General features: G+C 41.4%; 1 protein-coding gene across 1 annotated transcript in view; it reads right to left on the bottom strand.

The window, feature by feature from the left end:
* The window catches only part of CORIN (corin, serine peptidase), a 330632-nt gene that overhangs the window by 44387 nt on the left and 266127 nt on the right, over positions 1-20118 (bottom strand). The window contains exons 14-18 of the mRNA XM_075566957.1: positions 19397-19510; positions 19166-19276; positions 18377-18506; positions 11639-11761; positions 3980-4029 (exon numbers count right to left, since the gene is read on the bottom strand). Of these exons, the coding sequence (XP_075423072.1) occupies positions 3980-4029; positions 11639-11761; positions 18377-18506; positions 19166-19276; positions 19397-19510 (528 nt within the window). The remainder of the gene's footprint in view (positions 1-3979; positions 4030-11638; positions 11762-18376; positions 18507-19165; positions 19277-19396; positions 19511-20118) is intronic.

Below are 20118 nucleotides of genomic sequence, written 5' to 3'. Positions count from 1 at the left end.
AGTGCTGCAGTTTTAGAACTATATCCCTGCTTCTCTTAGTCCTCAAATTTGGGGACTAATGCCCAGGGAGCTCTGTCCATTTGCAGGTCGTTGTCTTTCAGAGAGTGGTCAATTATTAAAAAAAGCCTTTTGAGTTAGGGTGGCAGCTCCACTGCAGTTACTGTGTCCTGTATATTCCAGATCCGGAGGTTCTGCCTCCTATCCCGATTCTCCGTATCGTCCAAATTATCTCTCATGGCCCTTACCTCCTCGTTAAGTCTCATGACCTGATCATCTGTGTTTACTTGGATTTGTAAGGTTGCATCCATTTTGTTTTCCAGATCTGTTGTTTGCTTAGTTAGCGAGGAGATTTCTGTCTTAAGCTCAACAAATGCTTTGTCCAAAGCTGCTTGAATTATTTCTTGCATATCCTTAAACATTTATTTAAGGTCTCTTTTCGTAAGAGCTGCAATCTCTTCCCCTCCAGGTCCGATTCAGATGAAATGCGTGCCAGTCGGCCCGTCCCGCTGCCATTTCCAATGTACTCCAGCGGCCCTGGTCTTTTATGGGAGAATCTTCAGAGGTATCTTTCTTATCCTTCTTTGGAGGCATCCTAAGGTGTTCCCCCGTAGCTTAGGTTGCTTATGTGGTATTTTTTTCATTTTGAAGGGTTATATGTTAATCTTTACTAACGTAGTGCATGGAGCTGCTTTAGCAGGCATCCATGTACTTCGAAGTCCTACACACACCCTGTGTTCAAAGATTTGAAGGAGCAAAAAGTACACTTTCTGGGTGATAGTGTAGATTGGGCACAATTACATGGGAACCGTCATTCATGTGAATAGGAGTTTTCGTGTGATAATACCTGATTGGCACTATCACACTTCAATGAATAACCCCCCTTTATATCTAGATTCCAGTGGTAAGTTTTGCTCAAGAGCATGTTTAGGGTTTTAGTTGCAGTGTGACAAAAAAACATAGAAGGCTACAGCAACACGGGAAGAAATGGCACAGTTTAGCAGATTTTTCTTTCATTTTAGAGGAGGATAGATAGGTTCAGATGGATCCACCAAGCTGAAGATAAATGTATCACTGAAGTAAGTGAGATTTCAATGTTTCACATTAAAATACATGGGGGATGGGGAGGGGGGGTTTCTCAAAAAGTTACAAATTATTCATTTTTTTTATCTAAGTAATATAGTTAGACTATATACTGTTATTATAAACTATTTGAATAAATAGTGAATGAGGTAGCAATATTGTCTTGTTCTCTTGTTCTTGTTCTGTATCCTGTGACCAATAATAAGATGTTTCTTGACGGGTAAATAATGTTTATAGACACATATGGACGTTAAAGCAGCAATATGGGTTTTCAGAGCTGAACTGTTGTAATTCTGGGGACTCCCTGCTTTCAGAGATACTTACCACCGTAGGGGGTGCCGGTATTTCTTTTCATTTGTAATGTCCCAGTCGTGCGAACCAATAGGAAGCCACACCAGATGACGTCACAGCTTCCTATTGGCCTGAGTGACGTGGGACATTTAAACACCACCATTATGTTAGTCACACAGTTTCCCTGACTGCAGAGATACCGGCACCCCTATGGAGGTAAGTATCTCTGGAAGCAGGGGGTCCCGGAACGTAAATGAACAAGGTTCAGCTCCAGAGACCCCCTTCTTCAATCTTGTAATAAAAAAAATAATTAAAAAAAAGTGAAACCTGTATTGCTGCTTTAAGCATTAGGCTTTAAATAATAAACACGGGATATTAAGGAAAAACTGAAAAGGTTGATAGGGGCATGATATGCTTAAATTCATCTCAGGTTTTCAGAAATGGATACCCACAATGTCAACGTAACGCCACCTGGTGTCGGGGGCCATGTACCCAAATGCTTCCCCACAACTCAACCTCACCCCCTCCCACGTCTATGGTCAAAGAAATTGGGGAACACTGCATTTGATTATCAAATGAGCATCAATCGAAAAATACGATTGTTCTATACAGCTGTACCCCCAAATCCCTTAATGATTGACAAAATACCTTTAGGTTCACATTCAACAATATATCCGCATAAACTTAATCCATTGGCATGATTTAAGTGTTAAAAAAACCTGTCATGGAACAAGAATCACATCCCTGTTTCACCCCCCTCTTTCCTTTGCAGCTTCTGCCTGTCAGTTCTTATTTTCAGCTGCATGCAGTTTGCACACATACACTGTGTCTGTGTGATATGTAACAATGTTGCATTTCTTGCCTCTGAGCATGTAAGGCCTCGTTCAGGGTGCCAGCTGCAGGACTCGGAGGGAGGGCGTGAGGGAGGCAGTGCTGCAGTTTGCTGGGCGATCTGTGTTTATCCCCCAGCAGACTTTTCAGCGTTGGGGAGGGGGTGGAGTTACACACAGCAGGGTAAGTATCCAAGTTGCAGTCATGAAATCATTCTGAAGAATGATTTCATTGGCTGCCTTGGTCCCTGTGACGCTGCTGCAGCTCCAAAAAACGAAATTTTCGTTTATTGAAACTGTAGTCAGCTTCAACTCCTGGCTTCAGAGACAGGGCGGTTGCTACCCTGAAAACCAGTATTCAAATTGAATACTTTGTTTCTCACGGCAGCACGCACGGCAGCACGCCCTCCCTCCGAAGCCAGCACCCTGAACGAGGCCTAATCAGTGAGTGCTACTGCAGCCTCTGAGATCCTTCTCAGAATGGGCTATTCTGCCCTCCCCCCTGTTTTGTTCACAGATAGTCTGTCCCAAGACTATTCCTTTTACCCACATTGCTCCTCACTTCCTTTTCCACCCTGCAGACAGTGAGTACAGCACGCATCTCTGTTACTCTCCCATGGCAAGGCCATCTCTTTCTACCTGCTTCTAACTACAAATCACTACTACACCATTCACAAGAACCTGTATTCTGCTGCTTTTTCCAATAAAGTGAAGGAAATATTATAGGACTTGGAGTGATTTGGAAGGGGGCTGAGTTAATGCTATCGGGGGCCATTCACACATCAATCATGACCCTGGCTTCAGAATAAAATCTCTCTTAGCATCAGTTATAAGATAAAATTACTTTTCGAGCATCTTAATACACTAATTAATTATTTAATGCCGTTGTTATTGTATTTACCTTTACACTCCTACACTTACAGTATCTATAATAAATTATATTTGATGCAATGCTATTGGTACATATAAATCTATTTTTTTGAACCTATTCAGTACCAAAGGGTTCCAGCAATGCATTGCAAAGCAAAGGGGTCAATTCTTGTCAAGTGAGCAGCATGAATGCCTTTGTATCACTGCTGCACAGGTCACTCATGAGATGATTTATGGGATGGATGCATATACTGTATGCATATAAAATGTGCCTCTTTTTGTTAGATTCCGTAAGCCCGCCTTGTTACTTTAAAAACTGTTAATACAATTAAAGTTACAAATGTATTATTGGACTTGAAAATAGGTTCCTGGAAAATCTATGAGACCCAAAAATGCTAAATCATGGTCCTTCCCTATTACTGTACTGGTACTGTACTGGAGCGTAGTGATTTATAATGTGATGGGGTCTTGCTACGTTAAAGAAGAGACATCACAATTAGAATCGAAAAGCTTTGCAAAGAACTAAAGTTTGAGGGCAATAGAGTTGAGGAGAAAGGTCAGAACTATCCAGGTGTGTTCAGAAAACCTGTGAAATTTTAGTCACTGCCCAAACGTTGCTCAAGTCAAACAAAGCAACCCTGCTGTATGTGATCTGTCCACTACCTTTTACATGTTACATGTATGCGAATGTACTGGGTCATAGAATAAAACGGTGTTCTAATCTTAGGTATAAAGCATGCTCTACTTTTTTCTGCTAATGACTGAATCTGTAGAGAAACATGCAAGATCTCTTTCAGAGGCATATATATATTTTAGAGAGAGGTAGCATATACTTCTGCAAATGAGAAAATACATATCACTGCTTTCTTTCTTTACACAACACATAGGGATTCACGATGTCTGCTTACCTTCCTTGGTACACAGAAGGGAAATTTTGCTTCTACTTTTACATATTTGCCTAGAAAATAAAACAATATAATTAATATTTTGCTTATTCGGTTTTCAGTATCAACTTCCAAGGTGAAATATTAGGATCAAATTATATCAAGAGCTAATATTAAAAATTGGTTAAAACTAAATGGGTATAGCAGTGAAACATTCAACATTGTGATGCCGTAAAACATCTTTCTTTGGCGAACGTCAGTTCTGAAAGATGTAGGACAACTTTTTAGAAGGTACACAATGACATTTCAGAAGGCAGTTTGTGCACTGTCAGCCCTAGAATGCACTACAGCATCATCCTAAAATGGAATGACATGTAAAAGCGTGTAATTATTAGTACAAATAACTAGACGCTTTCTTCTATAACTCAATTGTTTGCGACTTCGTCTGCATTCTGAAAAAGTTGCTTCTAGATATATATCTTTTTTTAATTCGATTATTTGAACACTCAACTAAGTGAATGCAAACATTTCATTAAAAGTGAAGAGAACATATCTTTTTTTTTTTTTTTTTTTTTTTTTTAAAGTTCACTTAAAAAGAATAAAACAGACTTTGACTGGTATTTGAATAACAAAAGGTTCCAACTACTGTAACTTGTGAGTTTGGGAAGAAATAGAAAAGTTTGTCTGGAAGTTTGCTGGCTGAACTTTGACTCACCCATCATTAACATTAACAACACTGGTGCAACGTTCCATGCATAGAAAAACTTGAACTATACCTTTCTCACCTATGAAGACTCATTTGCTTCAGAAACGACTGCTGCATACAGTAGGTGCCATTAAAAACATTTTGTTACAGTATATCTGTGCATGTGGAGCTTGGTTTTTTTTTGGGGGGGGGGGGGGAGGGCAGTGACCCTACATCATTTGTATTCAATCACAGGACAACTACGTTTTTTTTTTGCAGATGTTCTAAATTCTTTGCCAATCAAATCTACCAAGAAGAATCTTTCAAGAGAAAAGAATGATTTAAGCTACAGTATTACACTGAAATGCAGGGTTCACCTGTATTTTAGTAATTGTCCTAAAGCATGTATTAAGGTTCCCAGTGAAGCAATGGTTATTTTCATGACACCATTTTTCTTCTTCAATAAATGAGAACACATATGTATTTTATCCTGTACAGTTGGCACCCATTACTTTTAGATACGATATGGATCCAGGAATATATTGTGTATACATAATTCCATTTGCTTGAGTAGTAGCATAAAAATATTAAAAACATTAATCAAAAGTACAAACTATGTAGTCCCAGTTCTGTTTCATGTTATAATATGACCACAGCAGTTTTCTTAAAGTGAAAGAAACACATTTGGTAAATCTTCTTTAATGAATATTTGTTATCGTCTAATTTAGTCAATGTTACAGGGTGTCTGAACAATGTGCCATTTAGCAGAATAGAGATAGGATGGACTCACCATTGTCAAATTATAATCAACTGCCTTGTCAGTGCATCAGAAACTAAGTGACTACAACAAACACACTTAGATGTTTCTGGGGGAAATAAAAAAGGCAATGCAAGTGTAGCCAGGTCTCCCCTGAGTGTCAGCCCCCCCCTTCACCTAGCTGCCGATCAAGGGTCCCGCTGAGTCCAATGGCGGCCTTGCCAGGCGATCACAGAGGTGAGGGCGGTCAGGCTCCGGCTCGGGGGTTGCCGGGGACGCGTGCGGCCGGTTGCCAAGGCCGCGATCGGGTCACCGGGCTCCCGGCGTTCCCGGAACCGGGCGGCAAGGGCGCCGCCATTGCGCATTAGCTCGCACATGCGCAGTAAGAGTCAGGAGAGCCACAGATAGATCGCGCACGCGCGGGACAGGGTAGGAAAGCAGTGAGAGAGTCACGGCAGCCCCAGATAGCTTGTGCATGTGCAGGAAAGTACATAGAAAGCCAGCGAAGCCCTAGCCTACCAGGGAAGGCTCTAGGCAGGGACTACGAGTCCCAGGAGCCTCGGCGCGACCAACGTGACACCAGGGAGCCAATAGGGCTTACGATCTCCCTGCAGAGAGATACATTTCGCGCGCTGAGCCCACAAGACGTCAGTTGGAGCAGCGGAGCAGAAGGGGAAGGAAGGGTGCAGGGAGCGAGTGAAGCTCCTGCACCGCTTAAGGTCCCCCCCTCTCCCAGGTAGGCCCCAACTCCCCACCAGGCTAGTGGGTAAGTGATAAGGGACGGCCCCAGTTAGGGACTCTGCCCTTAGTGTGTGTGTGCTGTCTTGTCAGAGTCACGGCTGTCAGTGTTGTGAGGTCTGACAAGCAGGCACAGTGTTTGTGCAGCACGTTTGCTGTACGTACCAAGTAGGTGGCAGTGCGTTACTGTCAGTACTTGGTACCAGGTAGTTAGAGTTAGGACCGGGAAGAGCTAGGGGGACAGGATAGGCCAGTTAACCCCTTAGGTCCCAGGTAGGTCCTCACTCCCCAGCTTGTGGTGCTACAAGGACAGGCCCTAGGTTAGGGAAAAACAAAAAACAAAACTGTGCGCTACTACCTAACTACCTATAAAGTTTAAATGTATAAATATATACAGTGCAGTGACTATACCATCAATTTAGTGATAAAAATTTTTATAAAAAATTAAACCACAACTCCCACAGTGAGATAATTATACATTAAATAATAAGTGCCACATAACCGTGTTGGGGATAATGGCGTCTGCAGCTGTAAACGCAGGGGTGGCTCAGCACTAAGAGAATGGAAACACTAAGAGAATGGAAACAAAAGAAAACAGCGCACAACGCCAAATAGTGAAGCAAATTCAACAATATATTATAGAATTAAAAAGGGGGTAATATATCTGCGTACATGAAAAAAGTTGGTAAAAGGCATGTAGTGTGTATCACACTGTTTACCACTCGGCAGCTGTTAACTGTAGAATCGGGTGCTTGCTTCCCTCTGCTGATGCAGCTCAGTTGATTCTGGGGCAGGATGTCAGTCTTTCACTCCCAAGGGGATTTCCCTTCATGCAGCCAGGTTCAGCAGCTGGTACTGGGGCTTGGTGAAATCGCTCCTGCTTCCTGGCCGATATGAAGCTGCTCCTGTACCTCGGCAGGTGTATCCTCTGCACAGAGGTTAAAACGCAGCTTGCTGGGGTGCCCTCAGCGTGCCACGATGCCGCTCCGTCGCGGGACGCTGTGTAATGACGTCACTGTCTACACAGCAGTGGTGGATTCAATAGGGAAGTTTGAACAGTCTTACAAAGTCTCTCACAAGTGTCCAAAACAGCACACAGGATGAAATAAAAACAGGACAGGCCAATACATAGACAAAGGCCAATGTAAGCAGATATAAGGCAATAGAATGTTACATCCAACTAGTTTCGTAGAATTAACTACTTCTTCAGGTTAGGGACCCTGTCACGTAGTGCCAGTGATAGATAGGGACACAGCGGACGCTGCACTTCCTGAAAGGAGACTTGGGCTCAAGTCTGTGCCCAGAGAGAAAGATCAGGGTGGGATCGCCCCTGGCGGACCCAAAGCAAGGAATCACCGGATCAGACGGGATCACCGGTCGACAGATCCTTTGCGAAGTCCTTGCAGGCCCGAGTGCAGGAGCACTCGGCAGGTACTCTATAAGTGCACCAACAAATCATAACGTTCTCTTAACACATAGTGGCAGCGCTGACCACGGGACAAAGGGGTTGGGCTGTGGGCACCGTGTGGGGATGTTACAATGTTGTGATGTTATGAGTATGATGTAATAGTTATCCTTTGTTCATTCAGTAGACCTGTTATCCATAATACTGGTGTATGTGGTTTCTGGGTGGGTTCCTATGTTAGGGTCATTCTACATTCCCGTAGAATCCTACATAGGTGGAGGCGCTGAAACCAAGAAACGTTCCAGAGGATTCACCCCAGACTCTCACTATCGGAGGCTCAGGCCTCCTGTGAGCCTGCAGGTATACGCACCACACCTGGTAACACCGTATGTTCTCCGCACCCACACTATATCTGCGATTGGGGGGGGGGAAATACCCGTTACACAAGGATTGCAAAATGAGGTGTAACTAACAGACAAACAGTGTGTCACAGTGTGTGTAAGTCTCCATATTCAGAAGGAGCAGGACTCATTTTAATAAGGACCATTATGTAACCTATGAGACATGCTGCAGAGACCTTGTAGTCAGGTGATAAGAAGCTGTAAGCACCATGGACCAGGACATACAAGTGTAAGTAGAAATTGTGATGTTAGGGGTAAATATGGCTGCTATTAATAAAGGTTAAGTCTGCCATTACCCCTACCTGTCAATAATACATTGATATTGTATTATGTATTAATGTATGTATATTTGCATGTATTTTACTTGGTTCCAGCACTTCTGGGACCAGGGGTTAACTGTGTTTCAAGTAGAACAAAAAAGCACAGGCGCACTGCCAGGGAGTCAGGTGGTGTAAAAGGTAAAATCCGTTTAATTCAGAACATATCTGATGACAAACATAGCCCCAGGGGGGGGCCACAAACAACCTCCTACGCTTTTCGGACGGGTAGGTCCTTTATCAAGGAGTGTGGAACCTATAATAAAGGGACATCTTATATACCCCCAGTAAATGAGGCTAAATCACAACAGCTGGTACATTCAGTTGCGACGGCGGCGCCCGCCGTGACGTCACGCGCATGCGCAGGGGGGCTTTTTGAATAAAATGTACCAGCTGTTGTGATTTAGCCTCATTTACTGGGGGTATATAAGATGTCCCTTTATTATAGGTTCCACACTCCTTGATAAAGGACCTACCCATCCGAAATGCGTAGGAGGTTGTTTGTGGCCCCCCCTGGGGCTATGTTTGTCATCAGATATGTTCTGAATTAAACGGATTTTACCTTTTACACCACCTGACTCCCTGGCAGTGCGCCTGTGCTTTTTTGTTCTACTTGTACCTGGATTTCTCCCATGTCTGGCACGCCACAGTGGACTCCTACAGACAGCAGAAGTGGGTAAGGATTTATTTCTTCATATTTGACCATTATAGTGGAGTACTCTAACTGGGACTGCCTTTATTTCTATGAGGACATCATCCTTTAGGCTGTTATGAGTGACTCACAGGCCATTTTAGGGTATACCCACACTGCTTTATTGGAGTCCATGAAGATTGTGAATTATTGATACAGTTGTCATAAGATTGGAGCACCCCATGACCCCTCCTTTTTTCCTGGACATTTATGTGTTAACTGTGTTTCATGGTAGTGTGGAAAAAAACAGGCGCTTACCTCGAGTTAAAAACAAAAGTGTGCTTACAGTGAAGCGGTCAAATCAACAATGGCTCTCTGGCAAATGCTTGGGCCAACAATAGAATCCCTTCTGCTTCGACCCTAGGAAAGGGTTTATCCAGAGCCCTTATGGATACATAGAAACAAACAAGCAATGGGGGAGCATGGGGTTAGAAAGGTATGTACAATAACGATGAATGTTGACAGTAGTTCCAATGGTTGGGTGAGATGGGGGGTAAGTTGTATATATTATAGTACTTACACAATTAATGGTAGCTTTCTTAAGGCGAACTTCGCCTCTCCCAGCAATAGTGGATATATATTGATAGGGTAAAAGGGAATAAATATATATATATATAGCTGTACTCATTTGAGCCTGAGGAAGCCGATGCGTCGGCGAAACGCGTTGCTCTAAATCACCAGCTGAATTTGACCCACGGAGGCTTCCGAAGCCAGATCGCAGAGCAGCCTTTGCAGCCCAGCAGGACAGGTTTTTCTCCCTGCATCCCGGACGCGGGACGGGCGCAAACAGCTGCTTACACTCGATCCTGGACTGCGTGAGGAGGCCAGGGGTCCATCCTTTATGTATGTGAGTCCCGTTGCTGTTTTTAATTAATTAATAAATGCAATTTTCTGTGATCACTAAACTGAAACCGTGCCTCACTTGTTTTCCCACCCCCCCACGCATCATAACACTTGGGGGGAGAGCCTGGCTGACGCCTGGGATCAGGGATTGAGTCCTTTGCTGACCTGAAAACTGAGGAAAGCCCCCATTGCGTGACAAACAGATGTGGATGGGTTAAATTTAACCCCAAAGTAACCAAACCTCTGCAACTGCTCACACTGGGCCGTGTGAGTACAGCTATATATATATATATTTAATTATTCCCTTTTACCCTATCAATATATATCCACTATTGCTGGGAGAGGCGAAGTTCGCCTTCAGAAAGCTACCACTAATTGTGGTTGCTTACACATGGCCGTGTAAGTACTATAATATATACAACTTACCCCCCATCTCACCCAACCATTGGAACTACTGTCAACATTCATCGTTATTGTACATACCTTTCTAACCCCATGCTCCCCCATTGCTTGTTTGTTTAACTGTGTTTCAGCTGGAAAGTTTCAAAGATTGTCTGCGACCTTTCCATGAACTCATGTTAAGTTGCTCTATTTAATGTTGTTATTAAGCCTACTAATCATGGGCTGGGTGATGATGAAAGCACCCGGCTTTATCCCTCCCTTAGTGTTTTCCCAGTTGCATGAGGTATGCAGGGGAGGACGGGGACCCTGTTAGTTCTATGGCTAAGGGAATACCAGCCAGACAGTCAGTGGCAGTTACAGGTCTCAGAGTCCTGAACACCTGTGTGGCAGTTGGTTTGGGGATTCTGAAGCGGTTACTGCTTCACACAGTGTGGGAGCAGATTGGGGAAAACTTCCTAACGGGGGTCCCTGCACCTAGATTATAGGGTGCTCCAATTTACCCCAGTTAAGTGTGTGTGTGTTACTGTTGTGGATACACTTTTCCAATAAATTAATTTTTATAAACCCTCGTGTTTGTCTGGCGATATTGATCCCTGGTATTAGTCCCTGTCTCCCGTGACAGAAACAAAGAGGTTTATGCTGCTCAACAGAAGCCTGTGATGCTGCGCGTCAAGAAAAGTACCAGATGCCATTAAGCAGACATAAAATGTAGTTACTCTACGACACATGAGCTTGTGAACTCCAGGGCAAAGCCAATGTAGCTACTGTAGGTCTCAACAGGTTTCTTGGATTGAAGATAGTAAGTTAGATAAAGTAGTGTCTAAAGAAAGCTAATGATACAGACTAGTTTTGTTTTCATTCCTTTCCCTCCCCCCCCCCCCATTTTTCATATTCCTGTACCCTGTTTTCCATCATTGTGAAATCCATAAAAAATGTTTTTAAAGTTGCAGAAGTTTGAGGTGAAGATGAGAGCTGGACCATGCATGTTCTACTGTCACAAGCAGACGCTTCTTTAGAATGCAGAACACAGGAACGCTTCCAGCTACAGTATCATGGAATGCACCATTCAATGATGTCTGAATAAAGTTTTAAATGGCAGGTGTTTCAGGTTTTATATCAGTTTTTAACTACTCGAAAGGACACTCTTTTCAAAGCATTACACAAATTCTTTATCATATGTCAACTATCTGTCTGGAGCAGGGATTAATATAGCATTATTTTTAGAATACAACTATTAGGTGTGGAAAATGTCAGATTTACGCTTAAGTTACTGTGCTGCTAAAAGAGTTAACGTGTGAAAAAAACAATTAGAGTCACTCCTGTCTGTAAGCAATTTAGAGGGAGGTTATAGGCGGTACTGGTACAGGAATTATTTGACAATATTATATTGGGTTGAAGACATATGTTATAAAACAAAGGACTGAACATAGTAGTCGTTCCTTACCCCTTTATGAGGAGTTCATGAAATGCAGATCCATTTTGCCCTCTCCAATCAGATTTCAGATGCAGCCATTCATTATATTGTAGCTGGTCATATTCTGGTCCAATTTGTGTCATAGATGGGCCACTGCAATTTCCAAAAATAAAGGTCAGACAGTTTTCATAATAAGAGTTAATATTGCTATATTTTAGTAATCAGCCAATATGTATTTGTTGATGACAATCTACTGCCATCTTGCAGTGCCTTTTTAAATAGGGTAGATGTATAGCAAAACAAAGTGCAGTACAAGTTGCCACCACTATAAACTCAAGTCAAGTTTTCTTTCTTTGTCAATCCGTTATTCATAGCAACGTAAGTAAAGGTAAATGACACACCAATCAGTGGTCAAATATATTACTGTATGGGTGGTTTGTATTGGAACAGACCGCGGCATGTCGGTTTGCCTTGTTGCCATACTAATCCATATAACCTTCCCATCCATTGTAACAAAATGCCAAGACGTACATCATAGCACAGTACATCATTTGATGGGATGTTGTCATGACCATGCTACTGCCAGAGTTCTATTCCACCTCACACACCAGCCATATATTTCAGTGTCCTGTACAAATTATACATATATATATATATATTTTTTTTTTTTTTTAAATGAGAGGTAACCCTCAATGTATTACTTCCTGGTAAAACATTTGATTTTATATATATTAAATTATTTTATAATATATAAAATCCAAAACAAATACTCTATACCGTTCTGTAGCTAACAAAATGCTTTTATTTGTGTGAGCTTTCGAGATACACTGATCTCTTCTTCGGGCAATGTTACAATGGATAAAGCAAGAGATGTTTTATGCTAAAACAGGCTGGAATGTTATCTGTGGATGAAACCTATCCCCCCCCCCTGTGCAGTATGCGATTTATGTCTTGAGGGGTTAAATGGTCCCTGAATGTTTGTGATGAAAGAGTGTATGTGTGTATGTGTGTGTGTGTGAAAATATAAATTTATAAAGTGCCCAGTGTATACCGCGCTTTACAAAAGGTGTGTGTAGAAGGGGCGTGTATACTAAAGGTGTTGGTGGGTGTTGAAATGTAAGAGGGTGTTGCTTTACTATAAATGTGTGTGGATACTATGTAGTCCCTATTGGTATGTAGGGATAGAATTAAATTGTACATTTGTATGTGTAAGAGACAGGTGTGTGTGCATTCATATAGCACTGTATTTATAGACATGGTATTTAGCACTTATGGGAATAGAGTTTCTTGTGTAGTGGCTCATGAAACTGCGGTCTCGGTTTAGGACACCCGTCAGTGTCCCAAACAGTTTCATAAATTTGTATCCATGCATCTCGGTGTTCTAAGATTATCTTTGAGTATGGCCACCTTCAGATCATTCATCGTATGGCCAGAGTCAGAGAAATGTTCACCGACAGGACTGTCTTTTGTTCTATGTGTGATGCTGTGGCGATGCAGGTTCATTCTCTTGTTTAGCCCCTGCCTCATCTCACCTATGTAGTAGCAGCTCCCTGGGCATTTCATGCACATGATAAGGTACACGACATTGCTGGAGGAACAGATGAACCTTGCTTTGGTTTTGTACTCCAGATTCCTGAATTGTATTTGAATTGTGCCCGCTGTGTGAAGCATTGCGCAGGTTTTGCATCTTCCATCCTGGCATGGTCTTGTCCCAAATTCAGTTGTATTGTTCAACACTTTACTCCTCACCATCATTTCCTTGAGATTATGAGGTTTTCTGTATGATAATAAGGGTGTTTCAGGGAAGACCTGTTGCAGTCTTGTATCTTCCTGGAGAATGGGTTGTAGTTCCCTGGCGATCTTGCATAGGGCTTCTAGGTGTGGGTTATATGTGACAACCAAAGGTACCATGTCGCTTGTCTCTTTCTTTCTGTATTGAAGGAAATCACTTCTTGGTATTCTGGTGGCTTTGTCGATTTGCTGGTCAACTAATTTTGTGGTTGTATCCACGGTTTATGAAATGCGATCTAAAAGCTGTAATCCGCTGGCCTCTGTCTGCTGTGTCGAAGCATATCTGGTTGTATCGTATGGCTTGACTGTAGATGGCTGCATGCTTTGTGTGTGTGGGGCAGAAGCTGTTGTCCTTCAAATAGCTGGCTCTGTCTGTAGTTTTGCGGTATACAGGGATACCCCGGTTTAAGGACACTCACTTTAAGTACACTCGCGAGTAAGGACATATCGCCCAATAGGCAAACGGCAGCTCGCGCATGCGCCTGTCAGCACGTCCTGAACAGCAATACCGGCTCCCTACCTGCACCGAAGCAGTTCGCAAGCGGGGAGACTATAGAGCCTGTTACAAATGCATTATTTACATCAGTTATGCACGTATATGACGATTGCCGTATAGTACATACATCGATAAGTGGATAAAGTGTAGTGTTTCACTTTATGTACATTTTCGCTTTACATACATGCTCCGGTCCCACTGCGTACGTTAATGCGGGGTATGCCTGTATAGAGGTCTGTAGTTGGTTGTTCTTTATAGTAATGGTGGTGTTTAGGAAATGTACTGGTCCGTCGGATTTTAGTGACGTCATCACGCCGTCGGCACGGGGAGCAAGGATTACACGACGTGGATATCTGGTTGTATAGCGCTGGTTACTTTGCTTATCTTGTTCATTAGCAACACTATTTTGCGCATCAATGTATGCCTATGACCAAAGTGTACTATGTGAGAGATATTCAATGAGCTCTGTATAGCGCTAGAATAGAAGGTTCAATTGTGACATACTATTAGGGTACTGCTATGATGTATTAAAACTACCAGTGATTGAACAAAGAGTTTGTTTTGCACCTATTTGTTCAAGACCTACTGTAGTGCCGACGAGTATTCTAAAACAAATCTGGGGCAATCACCAACAAGACCCAGGTACATGCTGGGTACATGCTGCAACATTTCAGTGACATTTCTGCAGACAGACTAATGGCCCATTGGATTACAGCGGGGTCCCTGGCAGTCCCATTCAGTTTGACCCTTGCTGTGTAAATCCGATGGGCCATTAGTCTTTCTGCAGAAATGTCACTGAAATGTTGCAGCATGTACCTGTGTCTTGTTGGTGATAGCCCCAGATTTTCCAAGGGAAGTTTAAGGCAAGTTTTAGTATACTCGTCGGTGCACCTGTACATACTGCACCTATATTAAGCAAGAAGTTAATTACCATTATAGGCTTGGTGCGCCTCTTTCTGCAAAGCACTCAATTTTAGATTTGTTTATTGCGTCATGCAGCAACAGTGCAAGTAAGATACTGTACTTGCCTTCTGATACAGGTTTGCATGTACATCATTAGGAGGATATATTATGTAGGCAATTGTTACAAGGTTTTACTTTTAGCAACATATTGGTTACTCTGTTACCTGGTAAGGATTGTCCCACGTATAAGATATATAAAAAGGACATTGCCATTGATACAATCTTTGGCTTTGATACTCCTTGCTATCCATTGTATTGCATACTACGATCAAATATGGTTGGAATTTGTCTATCCAGGGAATATTAACCCTTTAGATACCTTTACAGATTAGGTATTCTCTGCCATCCCTTGCTCCCTGTACTGTGATTAACTGTGGCTGGAGTTTCTCTACTCAGAGAGTATTAACCCCATGTGGGGTCAAAGAAACTTTCCCACATATATGAGTACTCCCCATTTTATGGATGCTCCACTGCCAATATTGTAACACTCCCATGTATATATATCCCATACCCAGTGTTTCTTTGTAGATAACCAATAAAACGTTATTATTTTAGTTTTACCACTCATTAGAATGGCTGCATAGGATTACTTAGATCATGGATCAAAAGTTATCCCCCAAATTATAAAACATATTTTTCATGTGTGCAATTAATGAAGGCTTCTTGTGGAGGGCGGACCTTCTTGAATTCTCACCTCCATTTTTGTTTATAGAGTCTGTATATTTCCTCATGCACCTTGTCTTTCTACTTACCTTACTGATTTACTAGGTGAGCGGTAGGATTCAATATAACTGCTATACTCTGAGAGCCCCTAACGAATTGTAGTACCATGAAGCAACATCTGTCACGTGGCATTGTACTGTATCTGTCAGTAAAATCCAGCTTTGCATTGTGATGTACATTTAATACATTACTTCGTGTAATCCCTGAAGAAGTGCGCATGCGCACGAAACGCGTTGGGCCAGAATCATTTAGCAGTATCACTTGGCAGAGGAGCAGACCTTTTCAGCAGCCCCTGGAGCCGCAGCATACAAGCTGCATTATCGGCAGAAGTACCGGGTGTGTAGTCCCGCCTGCTGTGACGCACTTCCGGACGCCAGTGAAGGAGAGTCACGTGGAGTGAAGGGAAGCATCGCCATCATCGGCCGCGGCTGAGAGAGCTCCCCCAGGCACCTACACGCGGCGCGTGTCTACCAACACTACCCGCCGGACACCTATACCCTCTTATCTGCTCGTGTTCTAGGGACTTGCTGTAAGTAGGATTCCGGTTTTAAAACACCGGATCCTAATCCTGCTCATCACCAGTTACCTGCATTTTTATTGTTCATTAAATATTCCTCCTTATATTAGTCAGCCTATTGTTCAGTGTTATCTGTGTATGTTTGTCTATGTCTATGTGTTTTTTGTATTAACCTCACAGTATTACACTATGATCTTTCTCTCTTGTCTCCCCTGCATGTATAAATCATCCTGCTGTTGAGGCACCTGCTGTCCACTGGATCAGATAAACACCCATTGGACATTTCCAATCATCCATTGAACTTTTATCTCACATTGGGACTTTAAGGCGCTGTGCTGTATTGTTTTTCTATTACTTCGTGTAAGCTACTAGCTGGATGATGGTGCAGCAGTAAAAAAAAAAATGTTGGCAAATGTTGCGGTGACGGCTGCCACATGAATACACTTTTAGCATAACTGGCAAAGTTGAGTAGACGTAAGTGCCCAGATCTCACTGTCTGTGTATCACATGCTGTATTTCTTATAATCCCCACTTGGCTTATTAAACGATTATCACTCCCGCACTAGCCAGGATGTGCTTGGTAGATACTCATAAGCACTTTTAAAAAAATAGCCACGTCGCTATGAGCATGGACTGTCTTACAGAAAGCCTTTCCTCAGTTGCTTCCTACACAGTTGCACGGCCTCTGGTAAGCTCGCTCATAGAGCACATTAGCATTACTTCTAAGTCCATTGTTTTAACTCTGTAAGTGCTCACCTCATTTACAGTATGGCCTAGATCCACAAAAGGGTGCTAATCTTTAGCACCCCTTTACTCTCATTCAAATGAATGGGAGAAGACGTGCTAAAGATTAGCACCCTTTTGTGGATCTGGGCATTGCCTTATAATAATTTATAATTATAACAAGTGTGATGGATATTGAGAACTCAAATAAGAAGTAAACAGCCATATTTACTAAGCAATGCTCTGCTATAAGACACATTATGGCCCATTAATTTCAACGGGCTGTTCTTCAGGTGCCAGAAATGTATGTTATGTCATAGCACTACGTAGTAAACTTTGGACAAAATACCTTAAAAAAATAAATGTATGATGTATAAATGACATCATGGTTACCAAAAACCATATATAAAACAGTTTAAAATAAATAAATATGTCCTTTACACATTCCATTGTAAGTGACAATGTGCTCTACATATACAGACAATTTTATTTTACCTACTGATAATGCACAATACCACGTTATAACGCAGAATATCAGAGTTTCCAGCAGGAACAATAATCCTTGCTATACAAACACAAACACATACATACACATACACACACACACACACTCACATATATACAGACCTGTCTAAGGCATGTGAATGTACTCACATGTAATATTTGTATATTATATTTTTGTATAAACAAAACATACAGGACCCCTATAAGCTCATATTGAACCCCTAAAATAACCACAACATATATATATATATATATATATATATATATATATATATATATATATATATGCGTATAAGTGTCAAACAGGAGTGCTACTGAGCATGGAAATATATTTAAAACCAGAGACAGAACATGAAACACAGACAGAGCTCAGTGCTACATCCAAAGACACTAATACACGGTACAATCTAATACAGAGTGCTTTCCCTGGTATTATACAGGTTAATAAGAGCTTCAATCAGACTTAGAACTATGCAACTAATTTTGACAGATTTATTATAAATCATTCTTCCTGGTAATGTACAGGTTATTAAGAATCTATTTCAGTGTTAGGACCCTTGAGACGTGGTCTGAATTGGAGGGGCTCAAGGGCTTACAACACTTTGGCCAAAGAGTTAAACTAAAAGACCATTTTATTAAAAAGATATCTCTCTATATATATTTAGGCACTGTACTGTGTATTAGTGTCTTTGGCTGTAGCACTGAGCTCTGTCTGTGTTTCATGTTCTGTCTCTGGTTTTAAATATGTATATACACAGACACACTGTATACACACACACACAGTAATGCTTGGGGTTTCTCAGAGCTTGTTGGGTATCTGTGTGTTTACGCACACACACACATGCATACAAACATATATACATACATTCATTAATATACATTGAAACACATACTGTACATACAGATATAACCACTTTAAACATGTTGAAGGAGCATTACTACATGATGCTGTTTTATTCTTCAGCGGAAGGGTTTATATCACTGTTCATCTTGATATGTTATTTTTGACTGCCTGTAATATTTTATCATTGCTACAAACTACTGACCTTACCCTAAACCCATTTGCTTGCAGACCCATTGAGTTAACTCTTCCTCCCAGTCATCAGCACATACGTGATAATCAGATGCTGATGCGTGAATGGTCAGGGAAGTCAAGGCGCTCACACTTCTAGACACAGTGACTGCAACAACAAAACATTTTGAATATTTAATTTAATCTCAAGGTACGATTACAAATAAAGTAGCAGAGGTAAACATACTGTAAGCGGAAGTATATCTTATTGATTGTTGGAATAATAAATGGAACACATTTTTATTGCTCAATTACTGAACATAGTATCTGAATCTGATGACTACTGTATTTCAGTTCTGTTTCCAACAAAATATATTCTATGCTCGTCCTTAAATGATGCTAGTTCAACCTAATAAGTGTTACAAGCTGAAATAATAATCATATTTTCAAAGTAGGAGATTTCCAGGATAATGTATAACATTGTCTTACAAATGTACAAGAAAGCAACAAGCAAATGTATTAATGTAAAGACCGGCTTGATCGACTAGATGTCAATTGGACACTATACAAGGCAGATTAATGAATACACCAGCGCCCAAGATTAATAACAAAGCTATTTGCACTTATTCTCATGCAGCTAGTAATAGTGCTCCATTGTCATTCTTTTTCTTAGTTTAAACGTTGTTACATTTACCCATATAGTGAGTGATTTCATTTTGCAGATCATATTTTGTTACACATGCTTATATTTTGGGGGTTTTAACGATGAGATAAGGCTCAGTAATGGTGTCACTGTTGCTGCTTGTATCACATTAAACGTTTACTCACCACAATTCCATTCATCGGAGCTGTCTGTGCAGTCTACCAGACCATCGCACCAGCGATCACGCGATACACACTCATGATTGGCACATACAAGCTCATCATCTGTGCAGGATGCTGGTGATACAGAAAGTATGTGTTAGCATTGTGCTTCCCTTTTGCTGCTAAGCGATGAAGAAGAATTCCACTTGTGTGTTAGAGCATTTATGACAAATGAGTGAAAATCGAACAACTTACAGCAATTTCTTTCTTCCAGTTGTTCGGGACAATCTGGAAATCCATCGCAGATCATGGAATGTTTTATACACAGCTTGTTTAAGGGACATTCCCAGAGACCTCTCTCTGTGCAACCTACCAAAGTGAGAGTTTAAACAGTACATACAGTTTTTACATGTTCCCTATAGAAGTACTAACAGATTGCAGTAATACAATATTTGTTGTATATGCACCCTTCTATGCCTATATGCATTGCATAGGCTGCTCCCATTATCTGCGTTAATGGATCTTAAGTATTTTGTGGACAAAGAGCAAGTTTCTGAATACAGATTATGGGCATTTTTATTAAGCAATCTTCTGCAATAAGACAATGGGCTGTAACGTGTCTTATGGCAGCAGACTGCCTAGTACATATGGCCCTATTTCTATAAGAGAAGTGTATTCCCTCTTTGCAAAAATAAATTAGCCATGATCTCTATAATGGATTCCACTGAAGACCATGTAAATAAACAACTAGTGATATGTCACTGCATGTTGACAATTGCCATTAAGTAGCAATTCCTATAGCTATAGCAGCATAATGTTGACTGATGCCTGTGTTACAGTTGTCTCCTACATATTGGCCTGCATTCAATAAGTTTACTGACTTTTAACTTGTCAAATATCCCTGCGTTTATCAAAATGCTCAAATTATTCAATTTATTTTAGAATTATTGTGGTTTCTAGGTGCTGCTGCTGCTGGC

Source organism: Ascaphus truei, chromosome 1 (genome assembly GCF_040206685.1).
Source record: "Ascaphus truei isolate aAscTru1 chromosome 1, aAscTru1.hap1, whole genome shotgun sequence".
NCBI classification, from domain to species: domain Eukaryota; kingdom Metazoa; phylum Chordata; class Amphibia; order Anura; family Ascaphidae; genus Ascaphus; species Ascaphus truei.
Note: the sequence above shows the minus strand (reverse complement) of the source record. Positions and strands in the feature narration are given on the sequence as shown.